The sequence below is a fragment of the Leopardus geoffroyi genome, chromosome C2, assembly GCF_018350155.1.
Source record: "Leopardus geoffroyi isolate Oge1 chromosome C2, O.geoffroyi_Oge1_pat1.0, whole genome shotgun sequence".
NCBI lineage: Eukaryota > Metazoa > Chordata > Mammalia > Carnivora > Felidae > Leopardus > Leopardus geoffroyi.
This window is the reverse complement of record NC_059333.1, coordinates 142,253,011-142,278,207: the sequence shown is the minus strand read 5'-3', so window position 1 is coordinate 142,278,207 and position 25,197 is coordinate 142,253,011. Positions and strand designations below refer to the sequence as shown.

The following is a 25,197-nucleotide window of genomic DNA, read 5'->3' as shown; positions in this document are numbered from 1 at the left end:
ATTTTTATTAAGAAATCATACTTAGTGAGTGACTGCACCTTAGCATATTTATATTACAACTGTAAAACATTCTTTATAAGTGATACTTATTTCGGGTTTCAAATTGTTAATTCACTCACCAATATAAAAATCTGACAAGATGCAGTGATAAAACATTAGTTCCACTCTATTAATTTCAAGATGTGGTATCTTCTCATTTTATGACTTAGTGCCTGGGCAATGCAGTTAATTTTTCATCAGATTCCTAGATAAATAGGGATTGACTATACATTCCTTTTGAAGATTTATTGTGTATTTTTAGAAAACTTTTTATAGCAAATACATATTTTATATTGTAATCCTGAAGATAGAAATCTAAAATAACCCCAACCACCCGGAGAATATAGCATTAAGAGTATAGCATTTGTGGAATTTTTAACTCCATATTCAATAAAATTCAGCGTTGATTTGATACTATACAGGACTTTAATATAAAGTTTATTATTTTTTACAGGCAGCAGAAGAGGAAGAAACACAAAACCAGCATGATGATAGTTCCTCTGATTCAGGAACTCCTTCAGGCCCCGATTTTAATTATATTTTAAATATGTCTCTGTGGTCTCTTACTAAAGAAAAAGTTGAAGAACTGATTAAACAGAGAGATGCAAAAGTATGAACTTTTGTGGGTTAAATAATTTGAAACTATTTCAGTATTATCCATTTATTTGTTTTTCTTTTTACAAAAAGAAGTATTTTGATTTACCCTTTATACCTTATTAAATTACTGAATGTTTAAATTTTACTACTTTTTTATTATAGGGGCGAGAGGTCAATGATCTTAAAAGAAAATCTCCTTCAGATCTTTGGAAAGAAGATTTAGCAGCATTTGTTGAGGAACTGGATGTAGGTTAAGTCTCCATTAAACTATATTTGGAAAAGTAATGTTTATGAAATAAGAATGAAAGTTCTTTAATTAAATTATTTCAGTTTCTTTTAAGTCTGTAAAGGTTAATGTGTTTATAAGGTGCATTAGGATTAAGCTTCCAGCTCTATGAAGTTATAAAGAAAAGTCATATTTGGCATAGATGAGTGTAAAAACCTACATGAAGTTAAATTTAGAATAAATTGAATACTAATATTTTCTGTTAAATTTTCTTAACTTCAAAATAGCTTATTGATTCAGTTTGTTTTTCCCCAAAGAGGTAAGAACAAAATATATACGATTGAATATAAGTATGTTAACTTTTACAAAGTAGAATGATAGTGACTTTAGGTTTATAACAGAGAAATTTTAACATAGTTTTTATAACTTAGTTTTCTCCAGGTAGAATTCTAATTTTTTTTTTTTTTTTTCAACGTTTATTTATTTTTGGGACAGAGAGAGACAGAGCATGAACGGGGGAGGGGCAGAGAGAGAGGGAGACACAGAATCGGAAACAGGCTCCAGGCTCTGAGCCATCAGCCCAGAGCCCGACGCGGGGCTCGAACTCACGGACCGCGAGATCGTGACCTGGCTGAAGTCGGACGCTTAACCGACTGCGCCACCCAGGCGCCCCAGAATTCTAATTTTTTAAAAAAAAATGTAGAGAAAGAAAATGTAAACTTTTTCTAAAATTGCCCAGTTTGTTGTGAAGCAACTAACTCACTTAAAATATTAGAGTTAAATTAAGGTTAGCAATATGATCATCTGATTTTGAGTAGCACAAGGTCAATTATTATTTGTCATTACTTGTATGATAGTACATTTTTTACTTTTTAGTTGTTTCATTGATTTTTGTCCACATGTTTTAGTTTTATTTTCATGACCTAAATCAGAATTAGGACTCTTACAAATGAGGGTGGTAGCCTTATAGAATTTCTGGAATTTTTTAGTGCTGTTGTTCTGGGTTTCCTTAATCATCTTTCAAGTGTCATAATATGACTTAGATTAATGAGTTAGATTTTTAAAAATTCGACCCTTTTTCTGCTGATACATGAAACAGGCATATGTTAAAAAGACATTGTTTCTGATTAATATTAATGATAGTCTAATACTGCTTTAAGTTTGATCACTGATTCTTGAGACATAGAAAGCTTTTTGTGGCTATGCCTATAAATTTCCTGATTGTTGAAATATCATCACTCAGAATAGTCCCAGTGAATAACACTACTCTTCCCTCCTCTCCCCCACCTTTTTTTATTACTCTTTTAATTCGTCACCTTATTTTATTACTTGATAATTAGCAAAATAGGTCCAGACAACTTATTTTTTTCTGGATATGGTAACTTTTTACATCTAGAAAGATTTAGACTTAAATTTCATGTCTCTCTGTATCATTTAAAATCTTACGCCATTAATTGAATATCTTGTGTATTGGCACTGTGTTCTGTGTAATCCTCAGATTGACTTCTGTCGCAACCCCAAATGAAAGAGCTTATTAAACAGTTATTTAGATGAAGATCCTGAAGTTTAGAGAGGTTAAATAACTTGTTTAGGGAGGCATTATATCATTATGGTTAAGAGCAGTTATGTTGGTAGAGTCCCAATCTTCCTCATTCATAAAATGGGGATTACATGAGTTTTAATGCCTGGAACTTAATAGGTGCTCTATAAATTATAACTTATTTCTTGTATTAGTTTAAACTAGTAAATGGAAGTGTTAAGATTGAAATCCAGGTCTGTCTGATTTCAAAGCTTATGTTATTTCCATTAAGCTATTATGCTACAAAGATTTCCTGTTTATCTGCAAGACAAGTGATACGAGTAGTGTGTGACCCTGAACACCACATGATCCCAACTGAGCCCATGATTCTTGAAATTTGCTTGATACACAAGTGCTTTGGATTACAAACACGTTTCAGAATGAATTATGCTTGCAAACCAAGGTTTTACTGTAGTTTTAATTTCTTATGCAGTACTGATCGTCTTTTCTAATGAGTTGTTTCGCACCCACCCTTTTTATAATTATACTTCAGAAAGTGGAGGCGCAAGAACGAGAAGATATTCTGGCTGGAATGGCTGGGAAAGCAATAAAAGGTAAAGTTGGCAAACCTAAGGTGAAGAAACTTCAGTTGGAAGAGACAATGCCTTCCCCTTATGGGAGAAGAATAGTTCCTGAAATTACTGCTATGAAGGCAGATGCCAGCAAAAAGTTGCTGAAGAGGAAAAAGGTATGACATTTCTTTTGTTTTAACTCATTGGTAGACTCCATCTTCCTAATGATATATATATATTCAGTTTTACTGTGCGCTTATTAAATCATGCTTTGTTTCTAATATATTTCACTGTGATAGGAAATCATTTGTTCTATGAGAGCAGTTGGTCCACAAAATGAAAACATTAGTCAAGGATCCACATATATGTAAAGAACTACTTGGTTGATGGAGTTTTTAAAATGAGAGCTAGAAATAGTCTATTTAGCAGCATTCTACATTATAATCCTGGAACAACAACCAAAAACATATCAGCTTTAAAATATGAACTTTAGTTCTACATCATGACCAATTAAGGAAGTCTCTTAAGCAGAAAAATATTTGGTTTTCAAAGTAAGCTTTTACTATTTATTTGTTATTACCCTTAGTTAAAAAATTATCAAGCACCTCCCATGTCATTGGCATTGATTGGTTCTATTGAGGATTTAAAAGTATGGACTTAAGCTACCCTCCAGAGGGCTGTTGGGCAAGAGTTAGTCAAACTGAGAAGGCTGTTCAGAGTTGAGGAAATAGGAGGCATGATGGTCTGAAAGAAGCAGATTTTTCTGGGCAGGTTGATTTTAGAGCCTAGGGAATATATAGATACGTCCATTAGTCTAGTTAGAGCTTGAGAAATGAGCCTCAGAGCTGGAGTGTACCGAGCTAATATTTGAAAGCATAGGAACTTTGTGATACCAGAGAGATCACTCTCTTCTACTGTTCTGATAAACTGATGTGTGTACTATTTGCCTCTTACCTAGCTTCCTAGCACACGCAGGTTCCTCCTTAGGAAATGGCCTCTCTCCTTTTTTGTTGGTGTTTTGTTCTTAGCACTCTTCTCTTCACCTTACATAGTCTCAAGTAACCTCATCTATGCCCAGACCTTTTTTTCCACTCACACTGATGACTCTTGAATCTTTGTCCCTAACTTACAATGTTTTCAGGAGTGCCAGGTTAATAAAGCTACCTGACTGCCCCAAGCCCCCTCAGACTCCACATAGCTGAAGCTGAGCCCATTATCCTGATTTCAAAACCTCTTCCACCTCTGTGCCTTATCACCCATCACAAACAAGCCAAAAACCTGGGACTTTCTCATCTAATCAGTAACTGAATCCTACTGACTGCCTATGTAGCTGTTCCCCAATCCTCCCCCCACTGCCCCGCTTTTCTTGGTCTCCATTGATACTGTCTCAGAATTTCAGAAGTTTTCTTTGACGTAAAGTGTTCCTCTTAATTAGTCTTCCTGTCTCTAGTTATCATGACTTCTACATTTTTGTACTTCATTCTTCTCTGTTTTGTCTCTTACTACTTATGTGATATTTCCAAAAATAAGTCTGACTATTGCACGGATGCTCAAAAGTTTTCAGTGACTCCCCACTGACTGCACACAGATTCTAGTATCCAGTCATATAGCAACTGCATACCTCCCTGTGTTTCCATGTGCCTACTCTTTCCTTTTCCCTTTCCTTCAATCCTACCCGACTGTTTGAAATTTGCTAAACATAATATGGTATCGTGCCTCTGTGTCTTTTGCCTGGGATGCTCTTCCCTCCTTTCCTTCTCTTCACTTGGCAAATATACATGATTCTTTCAAAACCCAGTCAGAAAGGCTCCTTCTCCATGAAGTCATCTCTGACCCTGCCTTGGGCAGAGTTGCTCACTTCTCCCCCTGGGTTACTTTTATACCTCCCTCCATATTTGTTATTTGTATTCTAATGACTTGTCCTGGTGTCCTTCTCTGTCTTTTAATAATCTTCGGGTAGGGAGACTTTGACTAATACCTAGCAGTGCATGACATGTGTTGCTTATCTTCTTTCAATAATCTGTGATTTTTTTCTAGTATGAGAGACCTGAAATATAGGAACTTATTTTGCAGGTACTTTTTGGTGTATTTTGCTATTGGTCTGAAAGCCCCTTTGATAATCAAAGGCTGCCATCTTATTTTTTTTATGGTTACTTTTAAGTAGCTATTATCTCATAGAGTGTATCAGAATAGTAGAGTGTAAGCAATATCATTTGCTGCAGGTAAATAAAGTAGAAGATGGTCTGATCAAAGTCCTCTGCATTATTATTTTTTTACTTATCTGATATGAAGAAGTGATCTATTGGCTGGAAATGTATGGTGTTAATTTTTATTTTTACTCCTAGTTATTTGTTTGTTTGTTTAATGTATAGGGTGATCTCGATACCACAGCAGTAAAAGTAGAATTTGATGAAGAATTCAGTGGAACACCAGTAGAGGGTACAGGAGAAGAGGCATTGATCCCGTCAGCTCCTGTAAATAAAGGTCCCAAACCCAAAAGGGAGAAAAAGGAGCCTGGTGAGGAACTGTTACAAAGATTTTTTTGTTTGTTTTTTGTTTTAAGAAAAAATTTTTTTGCTTATTTTGAGAGAGAGCAAGTGTGAGTGGGGGAGGGGCAGAGAGAGAGGGACAGAGAGAATCAGAAGCAGGCTCAGTGAACTGTCAGTGCAGAGCCTGACGTGGGGCTCAATCTCATGAACTGCAAGATCATGACCTGGGCTGAAATCAAGAGTCTGCCGCTTAACTGATTGAGCCACTCAGGTGCCCCTACCTACAAAGTATTTTTGTGAGGGGGGAAAAAAATATGTATGTACAGGGTATAGCTAGATTTTTTTTTTATTGTGCTTTTTTTTTTCCTCTAGTAGTTGATGTTAATGTCTTAAATTTTCATGAACATTTGTTATTTTATAATTAACCTTTCATTATGAGTTTTATTTTTAGTAATGACATTTGTATAAATATTGATACATATCTTATTCTTTCATTTTTAGGTACCAGGGTGAGAAAAACACCTACATCATCTGGTAAATCCACTGCAAAGAAAGTGAAGAAACGGAATCCTTGGTCAGATGATGAATCCAAGTCAGAAAGTGACTTGGAAGAAACAGAGCCTGTGGTTATTCCCAGAGATTCTTTGCTTAGGAGAGCAGCTGGTACTTCGATATATTTTATTTTTATTTTCTTGTATATTCTAGTTTGCCCAAGTTAGTATTACTCCTATAAGTTGGTATATTTAGTACTGTCAATGTCATTAAAGTACTAAATTGTTAGTATTTCAGAAGTTACAGTTCATGAAGATAAAAATGTTGCTTTAGAGAATGTTGTTTTTAGCAAAGTTGGACACAGATTGCTCTAAAGTGAATCATGTTGTCTATTGGTTTTTGTTAGAAAGTTTGGGTTTTAATCCATCCATAGTTTGAAGATGTTTGGTAAAAACTGTTTCTTGGTAGAATATCAACAGTGATCAGTAGAAGTGCTTTGTAGTTTTTGTTTTGTTTTCTACCCCATATATCACGAAAAGTTTCATGATTAGAAGTCTGATTCCATGCACATAGCATAATTTATATAATTGCAGTGCTAGAGTTAGGATGAAGATATCATCTTGTTATTTTGTATGGCTGGTAAGCATGCAATTTTCTCCTTTCCGAATATTCATTAATTTGAAGTCTTCAAATATTTAAAAATTGAGCGTCCTATTGTAAAGATTCTTCTCAAATTTTATTAAGTCCTAATTTAGTTAAAATGAGTGATACCTTATTATGGTTGTTTTATTTCTGTGAGATACTTTTTATTTTTTTTTATTTTTTTTTTATTTTTTTTTTTCAACGTTTATTTATTTTTGGGACAGAGAGAGACAGAGCATGAACGGGGGAGGGGCAGAGAGAGAGGGAGACACAGAATCGGAAACAGGCTCCAGGCTCTGAGCCATCAGCCCAGAGCCCGACGCGGGGCTCGAACTCACGGACCGCGAGATCGTGACCTGGCTGAAGTCGGACGCTCAACCGACTGCGCCACCCAGGCGCCCCAGAGATACTTTTTAAAATAGATGTCAGACCTTAAATTCTTTGGTGCTCTAATCGCCAGTGATTGAATTTCTTTTCCTAATGCACACAGGTAGTACAATGTAGGTGAATTTTTAATAGAGTAACTTAACTTATGTGAAAATTAATCTATTAAATTAGATACTTCAAAATTGTATTTAGTCTTTTTCGTACACCTAAAGTGAAGTATAAAATGACACAGCATCCAAATTATTTAAAAATTTTATTCCATAGTATATGCTAGAAATTATAAGACTTGCATTATACCAATGTGCCTTTCCCCATACTTGGTACCTTTTTATGCCTTTTTTATTATTGTTTAGTAATATGTTGAGGTATTATCTCTGTATTTCTCATTCATCTGAAGAATTATGGTCTGTTATTTTGTAGTAAAACTATTGTGAATAGAAGATAGAAATTTTTATGTAAGAGGTTGAAAGAACGTTCGGCACTTTCTAAGACGAGTAAAATTTGTCTTTTGTAATTGCAGAAATGGGAAATCTTAGTAGTCCCTTTTACAATGGCTTATATTCCTATTTTTGAGTAATATTTAAGTATGACAAATTGCACCCTAACAATCTTATTAATCAGTTTGTGCTCCCCTGTACCATATGCAGCATTAGCCTCCTGGGAAGTACAAGATTAACCCTTGACGCTATCAAAATAACTGAGGCCAAAGCTGTTGGTTTTTGCTGTGAATGCTTGTCTTTTTTCCCCCCTTTTGTTCTTTTTAGAGATAGCTGGAATATCTTCAAATGCATTATTTGTAATATTTCATGTAGATAAAGCTGGATTTAACATTCCTGTTTTTTTTTCTCCTCTTAGCTGAAAGGCCTAAGTACACATTTGACTTCTCAGAAGAGGAGGATGATGATGCTGATGATGATGAGGACAATAATGATTTAGAGGAATTGAAAGTGAAAGCATCTCCCATAACAAATGATGGGGAAGATGAATTTGTTCCTTCAGATGGCCTAGATAAAGATGAATATACATTTTCACCTGGCAAATCAAAAGCTACTCCAGAGTAAGTAATAAAGTACTATTCGTTATATGGTACAATTCATTATTTAGGCATCTATCAAAGATCTCCTAGTAAACTGTGTCTAAGAATTTATTATCATTCGAGGTAAGGTCCTCCTCACAAAGGAAAAAATCTGGGTAATGTTGCAGCTGTTTACAGAACTGTTGTCTATAGTTTAGAGCATGGATTGGCAGGTCCCCGCACCCCCCCCCCCCCCCATAAAGGGCTCTATAGCAAATATTTTAGGCTTTGCAAGCCATATGGTCTCTTTTGCAACTACTCAGTTGTTGCCATTGTAGCAAGAAAGCAGCCATAAACAGTATGTAAATGACTAAGTGTAGCCGTGTTCCAGTAAAACTTTAGAAAAATAGGCTGCAGGCCTATGGGACATTGACAACATGGTTCAGAGAAACTAATTCTTTAGAACTGGGAGGATTTAATTTTCTTCCCTAGCTTTGGCTTTGATTTTTTTTTTTTTTTTTTTTTTTTTTTTTTTTTGCCTCTGGAGAGTATTGAACCTTAATGTGTAAGATGTGAAGTTTGTAAGCTGTTTTAGATTTTTAAAGGAAGTGTTTTATCATAGGCAGTCTAGGGTTAAAAATAGGATTATTGAGGACTCTGACAGAGATTCTGACTTTCTCCTTAGGTTTCTGGCCATAATTTACTGATGTTGAATTCTGGAACAGTTCTGTTAATCATAAAATTTAATGTAGTGATAATTTGGATAACTTTAACCCTTGCTCAGTTTCCATTCTTTTATGTTAAATCATTGGTTTTTCTGGTGTCTCTGAATGTATTTCTATGCACACCCGTGCATGTGAGACAGAAAAAAAAAAGTTTGGTTCCCCTGTCTTTGACAAAGAGAAACCAATGAGAGAACTGTAATTATAATCCTGCAGCACATTATATAATTTACCAAGGTTGAAACTATATTTAAATTGTGATTAATTTTTCTAATAGAAAATCTGCACATGACAAAAAAGGTCAAGATTTTGGGAATCTCTTCTCATTTCCTTCATACTCTCAGAAGTCAGAAGATGGTATGCTCCTTTAATCTTTTCATTGATTAATTACTTACTGTATTATTGCTATGGATTTTTTGCATGAGCGGAAAACTTACCTTCTTTTTACATTTCCCTCAATGTAATAAGGTTTATTTACTTTTTCTAAGATGAGTACCAACTAATTGGTCAAAATAGGCATTATGGAACTCGTTAGGTTGATAGATGTGTGTATAGATGTGCGTGTAGTGTCCTAATGAGAGGAAAAGATAAATCTTGGAAGATGAAATTTGATTTTCATGGCAATGTGAATGTATATGTGACAGTTTTTTGTTTTAAGCTACAAGGGGACTGATATTCGGATTTGTACTAAACTGTAGTAGCTGAAAGAAGCAAACTTAATCAGGGTGTATATTATTTCCTATTAAAACAATTTTTTTTTAATGTTTAGTTTTGAGAGAGAGAGAGAGAGAGACAGAGTGTGAGTTGGGGAGGGGCAAAAAGAGAGAGGGAGACACAGAATGTGAAGCAGGCTCCAGGCTCTGAGCTGTCAGCACAGAGCCCGCCACGGGGCTCAAACTCACAAACTGCAGGATCATGACCTGAGCTGAAGTCAGACACTTAACTGACTGAGCCACCCAGGCGCCCCTATTTCCTATATTTTTATGTGGGGAATTTTTAAGGTCAAAACAATCTAGTTACACTTAACTGTCTTGCATTTTTAAAACACACACACATACAGGCAGACAGACATAGATCTGATACATGTTCTAAGTGTATAGATAGATATGCATATTTGAGAGCATGTCAAAACTGTTATGTAAAACTGTCACATCTAAGTAGACATATCGAATCCCTGTTTTGGTTTGACAAAGGGAAGGAGGGAGGGATGGAGAGCGGAATTGTTGAATCAAAATGGAGTATAAGAGTAAACTGAAGCCTACTGCCTTTTAAAAGGCGAAAGATTTATGTGATCTGAAGAGAAACCAGAGCATGCCTACTGCCTTTTAAATTGATCTTCAGTGACTTAAAATTGGTTTTTAAAAGATGAAGTTACCACTTTCTTAGATTGAACATTATCACTGATAATCCTGAAATGGTTAACAGCATTAGATGTGTAGATAGTAAAATAACCACAGTGAGACCTTGCAGTTTAAAATAAATCAGTATTTTTGAGCTGATCAGTCATGTTTTAAATGGTTAGCGTTTGGGACTATTAAGAATTTTATTACTCTACACATTTCTATATTGTTTTACAACAGAGTTAACATTTTTGAAATATAATATTGTTATATTTTTTGTTTTCAGCTGTTTGTATGTTATGGATTATATGATCATAAAATAGAAATTTATAAGATCAATTAGCTAAAGAGAAGTCATCAGTAAAAAGAATCAAAGTTTAACTGTTAAGTGGTCCTTATAGAGTCTCTTTACTGAAAGAAAGCTTTATAATTTTTAGATTCAGCTAAATTTGACAGTAATGAAGAAGATTCTGCCTCTGTTTTTTCACCATCGTTTGGTCTGAAACAAACAGATAAAGTTCCAAGTAAAACAGTAGCTGCTAAAAAGGGTATGTACTTAGATTTGATGTTGTTAAGCATCTTACAGACTATATGTAGTTGATATTAAAGGAAATTTAATTTGAAACTATTTGCATGTGGATTTCAGTAGAAAATAGTATAAATGTGTATAAAGAGAATCCCTCTTGTTTTCTAACCGTATGAAGTAATAATTAAAATGTAAGACCTTATTGTAAAACTATTGTAATTATAAAATAATCCTGTGTATTGATATCTAAAGATAGCTTTTTAGGTAAGCTCTCCTATAGGTGTTAGCTTGTAAAATAGATGAAAATTTTGTCTGGCTAGTAGCCTGATTGTGTTATCTAGGTAGGTCATGTCCTCACACCCCATTTGGAATGATGGCTCAGTTCTGCTGGGGTCTTCTTTTTTCTTTCTGAGTCATGTAGCTTCTTTCTTTTCCATAGCCTTAGATTCTCCATAAATCTAAGTTGATTTGACATAGGAATCTGTTATTAGTCCCAAGGGACATACTCTTGGTGTTTTTGAAGAAGGCCAGTATTAGTGCTTTTGTTTAAAAGATAAGTGCTCCTTACACAGCAAGTAAATAAACATACAGTATGGACCATCTTTTCAGTACCTCAAAAATGTAAAACAGATTCCATTGTAGACACGCACATATTAGATGAAGGGGAACAACAACAGAAGTCCCTACTTATTTTGAGTGCACTAGGACCACGGTAAGAAGTTGGTTGACTGCCGCAGCTTCTCTGGCCAACACACCAGGTGCCCTGTCTGCATCCCTTCACCCACACCTCTTCCGTACACATCAGCAAGTGCCTGTATTTCTTTGCCTCAGGACTTGTCACTATGTTGGAATATTAGTATTTCCCCACTTCAGCCGCTCTTTCTCAGTAATTGAAGAGAGCTGGTTGCTGGTTTGCAAATACGTTAGTGTTCTTGCCTCTCTGGTTAGCCGGCTCTGAGATGTGTGTTTCCCATGGCTCAGAGATTGCTCGTGGTGAGCCCTCAGGGTGATGACAGGCTTGGTACCGTACCCATTCCTGGCTGCTGTCGCTTCGCTGCCTCAGTTCTGTTCTCCCTTTGTTTTCACCTCCCAAATAAGTACTTGTACTGGAGTCTCTGTTTTGGGGCCAGGTGGGGTCTGCTTCTGGGGAGTTCAAACTGAGACAGGCCCTATAGTTTTTCTTTCTGCATCTTTTTTAAAATTGTCTTCACATGAGCACTTTATAACCACCCCGAGAACTTGGGAGCCCTATCACTTCTTGGAACGTATCGACCTGTTTCCTTCATCGAGCTGTTCACTCCTATTTAAGCTAATGAGTTAGTGTTGAGTGTTAACTAACAGGCTAGCATACCACAACCCCTGTCCCGTCTGGTTGCTTCACCAGTTGAACTAGCCCGTGTCAGTCGAATGGGTGATGCTTGCATGAAACAGTTGAAGCCCTCAGTCTTCCTCTAGCCGCCTTCCAAAAATACAGTTCCCACAAAATCCCATTTCAAGGAGAGGATGCGTCCCCTCCTCCATCCTCTGTGAGATTATCTCTGTTAGCTCCAAATTATATGTATTATTATACAAGTTAACCTCTGTAACTCCAGTCGTTGACAGCAGAAGCAGCTCATGGTCCTCCGGTATTGACTTACATTTGCTTGGTGGAACTTTAACTGCCACCTAACACTCAAGCCTGGAAACTCTAATGAAGGAGAAGGCTGGTTCCTAGAACACACTGCTGTGTCAAGCCTATACTGGTGCTAGGAGCTGCCTGCCACGTGGCTCTTGTGGTGGACTTAGTCATAAGGATTCAGGGAAAAGCCACAAAACCTGTGGTTGCCACGGCCATGAGTGTGGACTCTCTTGCCGTCCTAATGAGGGGCCTTTACCCTAGCATCTCAGATTGGGCCCAGGAATACATTTTCCATGTAATTAGCCTGTTCTGGTTTTTGTTTTTTAATTTTTACTAATCACACAAGTGAAGTCTGATTTATCAGTTTTCACATAGAATGTAAATGAAGCAGAAAAACATTCTATTTTAAAAGCAAAATTCATAAAACAAAGGCTTTTGGGCCTGTTGTCTGACCTGGAATTTTCACATTTCTTTCTACATAAAAGTGCCATGTTTGGATTTCAACTTTTCAACTTTGAATTGAAGTGAATCAGCTTCTATTCATGGTATTTGGGGGTCCTGTAAAAATGTTTTTTCCTTCCTCTAAAACATTTTAGAAGTTAGAACGTAACATGTGGTTATACTTGAGTTGTAATTAATGTCAAATATGTTACTTTTCTATCATGACTATATTTTTACTACTGCTTTTTAAAAGTTCCTGCTTAATTCACATTAATGGCCTTTGTTTAAAAGAATCTCCCACGAAATAGCAAAAGGCATATTATTCATAATTAAATAAAAAGCATGGTGTCATCTGTGAGAAATTGTTTGGCTTTATACTGGCACCAAGGGAAGAGAAACCATTTTGTTATGTAAGGCTACTCAATTTCCTATCAGCAGTAAGAAATTCCATTGTTACAGGATTCGCTTGAGCATGGTTTGCTGGTAAGTGTATTACATTGATTTATGAAATGGAAATTTGCTTAATAGGAAAACCATCTTCAGATACAACTGCTAAGCCCAAGAGAACCCCTAAACAGAAGAAAGTAGAGACTATAAACTCTGACTCAGATTCAGAATTCGGCATTCCAAAGAAGAGTACACCCCCAAAAGGTGAGGATTATGTTTAACCATCTAATGGATGTCATTTTGTCTCTTCTCATTGAATTTAGAAAAACTGTACTGTTTTGTTTTAAATTACTTTACTCCTCAACAAGGAATATGTTTAAGAATTAGTGCTGAATTAGAGTCCAGAGGAAGTCTAGTGCTTTGTTTTAGGAATCAAGGAATTACGACTCGTAAGTTAAGTAAACAACTTACATACCTAAGAATGGTTGAGACCCCCTGCACAGACTCACTGGGCATAGTTATTGAGAAGGCAGATGAGGGCTCCTTGCCAAGTGGAGAGTGACCATTCCCAGGAGCTGGGACTTGTACACTGGAGCTGTTGTTTGCTCATCTAGGAACCAGTTCTTCATCCTGGAACCCTCATTTCCTTCCAGAATCTAGAAAAGTCCTCAAAGGTGCTTTTTAAAAAATATGTGTAAGATAGTTTTTTCTGAGGGTAGCTGCTCAGCCTTTTCTCCCAACTGACAGATTTACCATCAGTGTACTTAGAGTGGTGATTGGGATAAGGAGATAGCTACATGGAAACAAGGGAGAATAGGGGCAAAAAAGAAACAGTGATTGAGGAGATCAGTACTTCTGTTATGCCTGGCTTGAAACTGTTAAAGATTCAGAAGTGCCATTTCATTGATTCATTTGATAAAATAGGACATCCCAAGATTGTTTAGGCTATCCATACTAGTACAATCTGGTTCGTCATAGCTCTTAAAGAATTTTTAAAATTTAGAATGGCAGTTTAGTTCCATTTTCTCTTTCACTGGCATCATTGTAGGATGTAGAATATTTTGTCACCATTTGCATATTACTTTTCCCCCCTTTCTCCTCCAGTGAGAATAAGAGGTTAGTTGGGTAGAAAAAAAAATAGCTGCGGATTTGACAGATTATGATTAATACTCGGGGTTTATTCTAAGACTGTGCTACCTAAAATGGGATCTGCAGTTAGTTGTTACTAGTGCATAAGTAAAATTTGGACTACGCATTTAAACATAATTTGTGCTAATAAGAAAATATGTATTTTCTAATAATTCATATTGTATTTTTAAAGGTACTAGTCTATGACAAATTAGAAACTAAAACTTGTTTTCATCACATACAAGTTAAAAAGCAATAAGACATTTTCTTTTTAGGCACAAAGACCACATGTTCAAAATGTAAATGTTTTTTCTCTTGTGTATCAGGAGTTTGGTCATTAAAATTTGTCACCAGGACCTTCCAACTAGCTTTAAATGTATTTGTGAAATACTCTTTCGTCCCATCAATCCCAAAACCGAAATGATGCCGCCAAATAGTTTCTACATCATTTATATTTAGAGACCAGGATTGCAGTACTGATTGGGGCACGCCAAAGAAGTGAACTATAATGTTGTGACATTTATCTTTTTCTACTGTACTTTAACCTTGGGAGGAAAAAACCCCTTTGTATCATTTTAAGGTAAAGGCCGCGGAGCAAAGAAAAGGAAAGCATCTGGCTCTGAAAATGAAGGTGATTATAACCCTGGCAGGAAAACATCCAAAACACCAAGCAAGGTAATCAGGAACATCTTTTTATGCATTGTTTTACGATGATCTATAACTGGCGTAGTTGGCTTATTACTATAAGGTCTTCTAACACTTTAAACCTAGCCTCTCTTATGCATACGGCACTTATGTGTAGTTAAAAGAATTATCCAAGTATAAGATGCATACAATCAGGACTATTTCTTGGATAAAAGTCTGGCATAAATGAGCCTACTTAATTAAGAGTATTCTATTCCATCCAATGAACGATTGAAGTTATTGGCTATGTGTCTGAAATACTTTTCAGACCAAATAAAGGCTGTTTCTTTTTAGCTTGGATTTATTTGCCCAGGCTCTGATTTTTTTCTTTTAACTTGAATTCATTTGTGGCTAATTTTCACAGTCTGACCTTTCTCCAGGAGCACACAATCTTTTTTATAGGTAAAAGAAAAACATCCAGTGTCCTTTTTCTTCTCTCCCTATTAAAATGTAAAAATACAAACATGATTTTAGCTTCACGCCATTCTCCACCTTGGCCTTTTCCATCCAGTCTTCCAAGTGTCTGGTCCATCTTGGTGACTCCTCTCTGCATTTTTATAATAAACATAGTATGTACTCCATATTGTGCATAAGTTTTGCTTTCCTTTCATGAATTGAGAGGTACTTACAAGTAAATAATTTGTACTAATCTGGGTACTGTGCATAGTTGCTTAGTAATAGAGAAATTCAGAAAAAAATATCACCACGGTGGCAGATTATTATACTTCATCATTTTTATAAAGGGAAAAAGGATTAGGTAACTGGTCTTACACTTAAGTTAGCATTACAATTATGATTTTAGAAGCCTCGTTATTTGTATTATTTCTCAAATGTAAGTGAAGTATAAGGAATAATTCTTTTTAACATTAGTCTTTTTCTTTTTTCTTTTTTTTCTTTAAACCATGTCTAGAAAATGAAGAAAACCTCTTTTGATCAGGATTCAGATGTGGACATCTTCCCATCAGAGTTCACTTCTGAAGCACCTTCTCTGCCACGGAGTGGTCGGGCTAGGAAAGAAGTAAAATATTTTGCAGAGTCCGATGATGAAGAAGATGTTGATTTTGCAATGTTTAATTAAGTGCCCAAAGAGCACAAAAACATTTTTCAACAGATAAATTGTGTCGTCCTTTTGTCTTTTCTGTCTCAGACTTTTGTACATCTGGCTTATTTTAATGTGATGATGTAATTGATGGTTTTTTATTATTGTGGTAGGCCTTTTAACATTTTGTTCTTACACATACGGTTTTATGCTCTTTTTTACTCATTGAAATGTCATGTACTGTCTGATTGGCTTGTAGAATTGTTATAGACTGCCGTGCATTAGCACAGATTTTAATTGTCATGGTTGCAGACTACAGACCTGCTTTTTGAAATGAAATTTAAACATTAAAAATGGAACTGTGTACTCTGTGTCTTTACTAAAGATGGAAGTGTAGTAAAAGCTCCCATACACTCTTAAAATAAATATATTTTATTCTTTGCCAGGAGACTCCATGGAAAAAGGTAAACAGTATATGAACATAGAAAGCATTGTTAAACAATCTCAATGTACAAACAGAGCCAGTGAAAGTACATCACAGACTTGCTAATATATCAAAAAAAAAAAAAAAAAAAAATCCACTAGTGCTTAAATGAGAACTAAGAAACTGACACTTGTATCTGTTAACCACTCTACCACAGCTTTCACTCTGCTTCATAGTGATTGAACAAGGTCAAAGGATGCAGATTCTCTGTCCATGCCTTTAGGGGTTCATACTAGCCCCCGGGCATCAAGGAGGCTAGGAAAAAAAAAAAAACCCTCAATACCAGGCATGAATGAGGAAGGACACTGGAGTTACACGGTGTAGGTGGTAGACCAGTCTGTAATTATCCCATGAAATTTCCCTAATGGCTTGTGAACAGGTAAACAAAAACTTATTAACACTGAAAAGTGTTTCTGCCTTGGAGGCTACCATTACTGTAAAAATGTATCTTTAAAAAAAAATTGTGTAGTTATGTCATTAAGATAAACCACTCTTAAAGTGACATTAACAGTTGAACAAATGACATCTGATTAACTGAACTGGCAGTTACACCGATACAGAATTCTCTTCTGCTAGTGCAGTGAATTTGTATCTTTACTGGGCAACATGAAATAGAAGACGCAGTTTGAGAGCGTCAGAAAGAGCAAGGACAAGCTTCCGTACTAACTAAATTAGACTTCTCTCTAGCTTTGTCATACTATACAACAGTCCCCTTTCCTTACCTTGGTGTCCTGATTACTCTGTGAAAGCAAGTTATTTTTTTGAGCCTCTCTTAGCTGGACGCGTGCAGTAGTCTGTTCCGCAACCTCGGTGTCTTGGTTGAGTATGCAAGGCAAAAGGAAAGCACCAAACATACAGTATAGAAAGAACAGAGCCATACTTCTGTATGTACAAAGTCTTCAGAAACTTAACCGGGGTAAATCATTTCGACTGGGTCTTTGCCATGCAATCTTGAGTGTTCAAAGAGGAAAATAGAAGCTTTTAACTAGTTTCTGGTTGCACGAAATGGCTGAGTTTTAGAATTTAAAAAGTTTGTATTTCTAGGTAAGTTAGACAGTGAGGAGTAAATATTGATACATATGAAAACTTCTTGGTCCTTCTTGAGTTTTAATATATTTTCAGTCTGAAAACTAAGCAGCAGTAAAAATGTTTCTTTCTTGCGGTTTAAATCCTGGAACTGAAGGTACTGGGGAATGTTTGAAGTGGCTGGAAAGTGTCTTATTGCACCAGTGGTGACTGACTGACCCCGCTGTTTTCCACCGAGCTGGGTGAGATGCTGGGACTGTGCTCCGCTGGGTTCCCGCTCGAACTGGGGGTCAAGGGTTCATGTCCTTCAGAATTCTCCAGCATTTCCTGAATGAGAGGTGGCATTGATCCAGGAATTTCCATTTTCAAGGTAATTACACGTTCTGCACCTTTTAAAGAGAGATAATAGAAATCTGGTAGAGATAAGGAGTCAAGTTGAAGAACTAAGGCTCCACCTTCACTGACTTGAACGAGGGTTTTGGTGAAAACCGTGCTGCCAGTGCCTTCCAGAGGCTACCCTAATTTTACGACATTTAAATATTTCTACTCCATCTACAGAAAAGCAGCACAGATGCGGTGACTTCCTTAAATGTGCTGCTCCCATGCCCGAGTCAGTTGTAGGAAACGGTGTCAACATATATTCACTTAATTTACAAAGAGACGTTCTTGATAAAAGACCAGAAAGAGCGTGTCTTCCAACAAGACAGTTCTCAAGGATACCAGTTACCCGCAAAGGAAGGAAGCGACCGGTAACAACTAACAAATGGGCGGCTTGTCAACTTGGACGCAGCACAGCCCTGTCCAGGGCAACAGGCACTAGCCACGTGCGATGATTTAAATTTGCTACATTACAATCAGGACAAACAGTGCCTCGATTGAATTAGACACTTTTTTAGTGCTCGAGAGCCACGTGTAGCTAGTGGCTCCTTGTATTGGACAAGGCAGATCAGAGAGTATGTCCATAATCACAGTAAATTCTATTAGCACCGGTCTAGCTAGATCTAGACAATGACAGTATTAAGTTAAACAGCCTCACTTTTTAAAATCAAAGACCTGGGGCGCCTGGGTGGCGCAGTCGGTTAAGCGTCCGACTTCAGCCAGGTCACGATCTCGCGGTCCGGGAGTTCGAGCCCCGCGTCGGGCTCTGGGCTGATGGCTCAGAGCCTGGAGCCTGTTTCCGATTCTGTGTCTCCCTCTCTCTCTGCCCCTCCCCCGTTCATGCTCTGTCTCTCTCTGTCCCAAAAATAAATAAACGTTGAAAAAAAAATTGTTTTTAAAATCAAAGACCTCGTAATTCTAATGGCCAAGCACTGGTATCTGCTGTTTGCAGAGACTCTGAACCCCATGCTAAGGATGAACCCAGAAACGGCTCATCGAGGAAATCTCTTAGAAGTAGCTCAAGAATCGAGACTCCTCGTCCAACAAATTCACCGTGTTTTTTAAGCACTTTGTGAAATGCAGAGTTGGTTCCTTGGCTCGGCCAGGCCTTCGGGGGCAGAGCACGCTAATGGGGAAGGAGAAGGACCGCAGCAGGCTGGGCACCAGGGATAGCTGCTGAGTTTTCTCTCCACACAGCAAAGCCCGACGCTAACACTCAACTGTGATATAGCTCTAGGCACTTCTGTAATTGCTCGCGTTGCCACACAAACTGAAAATCACTAGGCCAAGAATATTTATACCTCTCAGGAGAGCAAGAGTTCCTTCGCTGAGAAGTGTGCAGAAGTAAATCTGCCTACACGCGAGATAGCAACGGCAACACCGATGGAGAGAGAGACTTCACCCAGTAACAACTGCCCTAAGTACTATTCATTTTCCCCAGGTTTGGATGATCAGGAAAAACTGGAGTCAAGTTTATAGCAACCAGAGCATGTGTGCCAAGGCATGAGATGAAAAAGGCTGTCACAGAGTACATTCTCCTGAAAACAGTTTTTCTATTTACTTAGTAATCTGAATTATAAACTCAATCTATTAAGATCATTGAGCAGGATAAGATTTAAGTTTTTTTTTTTTTTTTTTTTTTTTTAAAGGGTGAATACTATATTCCTTCTGATTTCCATGAGAAATGAATATTCCGGAACAACAACAACAAAAAGACAGCTATTATCAAACATCCTGAATGAAAACATCAGTTTAAAAACAAGTCAGGACCACTTGGTGAATACAACATAGACTTCAAGACCTACCTTTCGCACTGATGCTGCGGAGATCTGTGATTTTCATTAAGATCTTTGGAAACATGTGAGGCTTGCTGGGTCGTCTCTTTCGGATATAAATTTTTAGTGCTTCCAGCAGTGGTTCTTGTAGCTTATCTACTTTTGTTGGTTCCTCAAGGTCCTGGCGGTCTAGACAGCAGGAATAAAGGATAAACAATTAGGGCAGCAAGAGTCACGCACCTGCCAGGTGAGCGTGCGTCCTTGTTCCTCCTGGCACATTATCATTTTATTAATGTGATGATTCCATCACATACACAGCTTTGAAGATACAGGGAACTGCTTTAGGCAGTGATACTTGAACATGTCCCTCTTGCTGGTCAAAAGCACCTTCTGATGCCTGGTTGCTTTTGTTCCAGGAAGAGAATTACTCCTTGTGACCAGGAGGTGTCACTACTGAACTGAATTCAAACAAGCCTTGAGCAGGATGGTTCTAACAGCAAGGTAAACAGGCCCTGTAATCAAAGCCATTACTTTTTAACCACTTATGATTCAACCTCCTGTGAGCCAGTAGGGGTCAGTACAGAGCAGAAAGCCATATTTTATCCTGGTCCTTCAAGGTTTGGGTGTTGGGGTGGGGGTGGGTTGGGGGAGACAAACCAATGAATTGTAGTCCCAGCCACTAAATTAGCAAACAGCACAATCAAGTCCCTAGCATTATCATTAAAATGTCCCCGGGCAATTTATTTTACAACAGTCTGATCCTACCTTTGAAATAATACCTGTGGCAACTGGAGAAATAGCACTGTGGTATTTCAGAGCAACAGGATCCCAAGTACCTTTATTTAATTTATAACCATATGGAAAAATGCAACGGACCCCAAGCATGCATGCCTGGCTATTTATTCATGTGTCTTTTTCCATGCAAAATAACTCTGGAATGGAGATGGGAATTTCCCATAAATGACAAGTGCAAGTTGCTCTTCATGGAATCTCATGAGGGTTTTCTAGGTAGTTGGTACCTCCACAGATTAAGCAGATGGCACTAAGAAGGCCTGTTTCTGTGTCATCCATTTCCAAAGGCAGGAGCTGGTTGGCAAAGGTGAACACAAGGTCAGTCAGAGGACCAAATCCAGCATTGTGCATCTGAGTTCGATTTAGGGTAAGGCCATCTGAAAAAGTCATGGTGTCTTGTTCTGGGGTATACCTGGTGCAAATTCTAAGAATCTGGAAGGGAAAAAAAAAAAAAAAGCATATTTGATGGGTCATCAAAGCCAGCTTGTTCTTACAGCATCAACCAGATCTAGGCACGTAGATTTCCAAAGACCTCTTGCATCACACGCACACGGTCCCGCTTTGGGATGTGTGATGTCTTCTGCAGCTCTTTCATTAAAAGAACAGAAGTCAAAACATGGGTTAACGTTATTTAGGGAACAATAAAAGGACAAAAGAAATTTTGAGAACCACTTGTGCTAAAAGTAATTCATTTGACTTGAATAAACATTTACTGAGTACCTACTTATGTCCCAGGCACTGTGCCAGGTGCTGGGGATAAGAAGAACAAGATTTTTTTTAAAGAGCTTACAGTCTACAAAAAAAAAAAAAAAAAAAAAAGGCAATATGTACCATTAAATGCCTAGTACATGTCAAATGTTCTCATGCCCTACGTTCAATCTTTCAAACAATGCCCTAGAGTGAGTATTATTCCTATTTTACAGATAAGGGGCTAAAGCTCAGAAAGGTGAAGCCGTATGGCCAGTGTCACACAATTAACATGTGGCTGCACTGGATTCAAACCCAGGTGAGGCCCCCTCTTCCGTGATGCCTCTGGTCACGCAGCTCCACAGACAAGGAGAGTACGAGCAGGGGTGGAACCGGGAAGGCAGTTGGGCGTTCGGACGTCCTCTGACACCGGTGGGAGCGAGTCCAGGGCGCACACACCCAGAAGAGGCAACATTTCAACTAAGCTCAGAAATATGGCTGGGATCCTAGGTAAGCAACCTTGGTCACGATGCCACAGTCTCGCAATGCCACCTCGCACGGCCTTGATAGAAAACTCTGCCGCCACCCCAGCAGACCTGCTACTGGGAAGTTGCCTGCTCCGGGCTCGGGGCCTTCGGGCGTCGCTCAGCATGGTGAACTCCAAAACACCTTTCTGGTGTTCCTGCTGCCCTGTCAGTCCTCACTGTGGGCAAGACGCTCCGTGCATTCTGGAACACTCAGCCACCCAGAAACATATTTCTGCACCAACAACTGTGAGGGACCTTTCTGCCAACCAGGTTTCCACATTTGACTTTTTCATCTAAAAAAGTCTCAGAGCTTCACGAAGCACAGAGACAAATTTATTCCACCTGGACAGGAGTGAAGAACCCAGTAGGTGGATGGAGCTGAGTGTTTTTTCCCAGATGTTGGTGCTCAGTTTGGGTGTGGTCACCATGAACTTCAGTGTCAACCGAGAGGACAGATGTGACCAGAAGGGTCTGCCATCTTCCTGGGATGCGGCCACGTGCAGAGGGGGTGGCTCTCGGACGAAGCCACAGGACTCCCAGCTGGCAGGGAAGTCCCAGACGTACAGCCCTCCCCACTCTCCATATTCTCACCAAGACTCCTAAAGCAGGAACTAGGTCAAATCTTTTCTCTTGAAGGCAAGTGCTGGGGGGTTGGGGGGTAAGGACAGCTCCCGTGCAGAGGACCATCCTGACTGGCTAAGTGACCGCAAAGGCCTCATAGCCACTGGAGCACAGTTAGCCAGGGGGCAGGGCGGTCACACTGGAAAGGTCGCATGTTCTTGGGTCCTTGCTCTGGTGTTCCCTGAACCTCCAAGAAGACTGGGCCAGGAGCCAGCCCTCCTCTTACATGCAGGACTCGGACTTGGGCAGGAGCATGAGGATGTCCCGCCCCGTAAAGTGAGGGCATGGGACGCTCGTGGATTAAAAAACGTCTGACTCTTGGTCAGGACATCTCCTGAGAGGAGAACGGTGAATGATTAGCACTCCCGCCTCCAACTTATAGTAGCTAATGTTTTTATTGATCAGCGACTACGTGCCAGGTACCATGCTAACTTTTAACATATTGTTTAATTCTTGTATCAACCCAGGAGTTAGGACTATGGTTATCCCATTTTACAGACGGGGAAACCAATGCGAATAAACAGCTTGTCCTTGGTCACCTAACTACAAGATGGCACGACTCGCTTCAGGCGACCTGTCTCCAGCACTTAAGCACTCCACTATGCTCTTAGCCTCTGCTTCACAGCTGCCTCGTTCCTCCGCAGGCTGCTATCCGCTCCAGCCGCCTAAGGTGAGATGACCTCTGGCCTGGCGTTAATCTGGATATGAGCCTCATTTGCCTTCTTAGCTGGGTGCCTTTGCACCGTGTACAACCTGAACAGTTATCCATGGTGACCTACCGGTATACGGGAGTGCACGGCCTGTGGTCTGGAAACGGAAAATTTTACAAACTTGAGGCGAGAGACGCACAACCTCAAACTTAATATTCCTATTCTGTGACCAAGCGGCACCGTGAACTGGAAAGCATCTGAATGTGAGTGGTCACTAAACCATTACAAAGATTCCTCTTCTCTGGATGGGTGGCTGTTTCTGCCTCTCAGGTATTTGCCCAGGGGCCTCTCTGAGCCATTTCCTGTGGGTCCCTGATCGGCTGACCTGTTGCACTTCATCTTGGTAGCTGATGGGCTACGAAGCCATTGCCAGAGTCAGAGCAGCAAAGGAACCGAGAGTTACTTGTGCACCTGAGTTCCCCTGAAAGCCTTTGGCGGGGGGCAGGGCGGGGGGTGGGGGTGGGGGGAAGGACAGTGCCCAAGGTCACGCGAGCAATGGTGCCAGGGCAGACCACAGGACTCCTAGCCCCCAGCCCATGTTCCCTTCAACCACCTGGAGGATCAGGAGGAAATGTGCCTGCGTAGGGAGGTATCGTGCGATGGGCAGAGTCGAGTAGGCTCAGTACGTATGGGCTCAAAATCTCCAGGCGCTTTTCCAGTTTGGAATCAAGGAGGTACTAAAGAAGTCTTTGCAGCCGTAGCACGCTGCCAAGAAGGGAATGCTCTAGATCTGTCCCTGCAATAATGAAGGAAACCAGGGTTTGCTGGAAAGGAACAGAAGACCAAGATTTAGGCGTTCGCAAGCTGTCAACAGCTCACTTGGAAATCCAAATCCAAACTGCAGTGCACAGACTCTCCTATTCTGAAGGGGGTCCCTCCTCAGGAGTCGGAAAGTGTTAGGATTCTCATGAAGCGTTTATGTTCTGTTGCCTTTCTCTCTCTAGAGAAGTTCAAAACCAGAAGCAAGTATCAACGGGCTGTCTGGAGACGAAGGCACGTGGCCTGAGATGGGAGAACGGTCAACGTCTTCTTTTATCAGGAGGGCCGCCACGCCCACCCTGCCCCGGCTGGGCCCAGTGGGCAGCGGGCATCTTCCTCACGGCTTCCGGCCAGGCCCGCCTCTGGGCACAAACCAAGGACTTTCACTTTGGTCAAGTCAAATGCCAGTGGCAACTACCAAGTGCTTCACCGGTATTAAAAAACGCCCTTTGTTTGAAATGAGGGTATTTCATCTGAAAGAGGAGCATGCAAGTTCCACGAGGTGGGTAAAATTAGCCCGGGCGAGGCTGACTCCCCTAAGGAGAGCCCTGTCGGGCAGCACAGAGCGCTGCTGAGGGCCAAAACAGACTGCGGCCTTCCTGCCTTTAGCAAGGACAACGGAGCATCGTTCCACTGCCTTTTGGGTGCCCCCGGGGAGCAGACTGCCAGAGATTGGAGCCGTGGCAAGATCTGAGCACATGGGATCCCAGGAACAGAGGAGGGACCGGTCGACACCCTTCTCCCCTCGTTCCTGTGACTGCTCTAATCCAAACCGCCATCGCCTCTCCTCCGGGGATGGCCTCCACTCCCATTCCTACAGCCACAGCACAGGGTCCAAAACATTCACCAGAGGGGCCTCGCCCTTGCTAAGCTCCCTCCAATGGCTTTGAGCCGTTTTAGATCCAGGACATTCACACTTCTTCCCGCAGCAGCGTCCGTGACCTCTGTCTATCCCGCCCCCGCTCCTCTTTCCCCTCGCCATATTGGCCATATTGGTCTTTCTGAATCTCTAGCAACTCAGTGTCACAGCAAAGCATATGCATTTGCTGTTCCCTCTGCCTTTGATGCCTTTCCCTTGGTTTTCACGATTCTCCCTACTCAGAGCTCAGTTCAAACGTCACCTCCTCAGGATGCACAGGGAACACACTTCCTAAAACCTATTACTTTCTGTCATATCACCCCTTTTATTTGAAATATAAAATTGTTTTAAAACTGGGGTATAGCATGTGCAGTGGTTTTAACAAACGCCCACAAATTCTTTGCTACTACTCCTTTTAAGGAGTAAAGCTTCATTCCTCTGCCCCTTGAGTGTGGGCAGGACCCAGTGACTTGGTGCTAACATAGAATCCACGAGAAGCAACGGGTAGGACTCTGGAGAGTAAGTCCTAGGAGGCGAGGCACCGTGGACTCCTCCCTGACTGCTCTCTTCAATCTCATTTTGGGGAAAGCTGCTTGACACGTCATGAGGACACTCTGGCAGCCCCATGGAAAGGTCCATGCGGGAGGGAACCGAGCTCTCCTGGCAATAACCAGCACTATCTTGCCAGGTAGCTGTGAGGAGCCGCCCCCCCACTG

General features: G+C 39.8%; 2 protein-coding genes across 15 annotated transcripts in view; one reads left to right on the top strand and one right to left on the bottom strand.

The window, feature by feature from the left end:
* TOP2B (DNA topoisomerase II beta) overlaps positions 1–16,227 on the top strand; it is a 65,229-nt gene extending 49,002 nt beyond the window's left edge. For both annotated transcript variants that reach the window (XM_045436326.1, XM_045436325.1), the window contains exons 26-36: positions 494–649; positions 799–882; positions 2,935–3,129; positions 5,326–5,470; positions 5,944–6,105; positions 7,819–8,020; positions 8,978–9,057; positions 10,478–10,588; positions 13,154–13,276; positions 14,721–14,815; positions 15,735–16,227. In XM_045436326.1, the coding sequence (XP_045292282.1) occupies positions 494–649; positions 799–882; positions 2,935–3,129; positions 5,326–5,470; positions 5,944–6,105; positions 7,819–8,020; positions 8,978–9,057; positions 10,478–10,588; positions 13,154–13,276; positions 14,721–14,815; positions 15,735–15,902 (1,521 nt within the window). In that variant the 3' untranslated portion in view covers positions 15,903–16,227. The remainder of the gene's footprint in view (positions 1–493; positions 650–798; positions 883–2,934; positions 3,130–5,325; positions 5,471–5,943; positions 6,106–7,818; positions 8,021–8,977; positions 9,058–10,477; positions 10,589–13,153; positions 13,277–14,720; positions 14,816–15,734) is intronic.
* Positions 16,228–16,279: 52 nt separating this feature from the next.
* The window catches only part of RARB (retinoic acid receptor beta), an 876,710-nt gene continuing 867,792 nt past the window's right edge, over positions 16,280–25,197 (bottom strand). For 12 of the 13 annotated variants that reach the window (XM_045436330.1, XM_045436327.1, XM_045436328.1 and 9 more), the window contains 3 exons: positions 20,546–20,750; positions 19,557–19,715; positions 16,280–17,762 (listed from right to left, as the gene is read on the bottom strand). In XM_045436330.1, coding sequence (XP_045292286.1) covers positions 17,566–17,762; positions 19,557–19,715; positions 20,546–20,750 — 561 coding nt within the window. In that variant the 3' untranslated portion in view covers positions 16,280–17,565. The remainder of the gene's footprint in view (positions 17,763–19,556; positions 19,716–20,545; positions 20,751–25,197) is intronic. The other variant, XR_006700944.1, reaches the window with a different exon arrangement.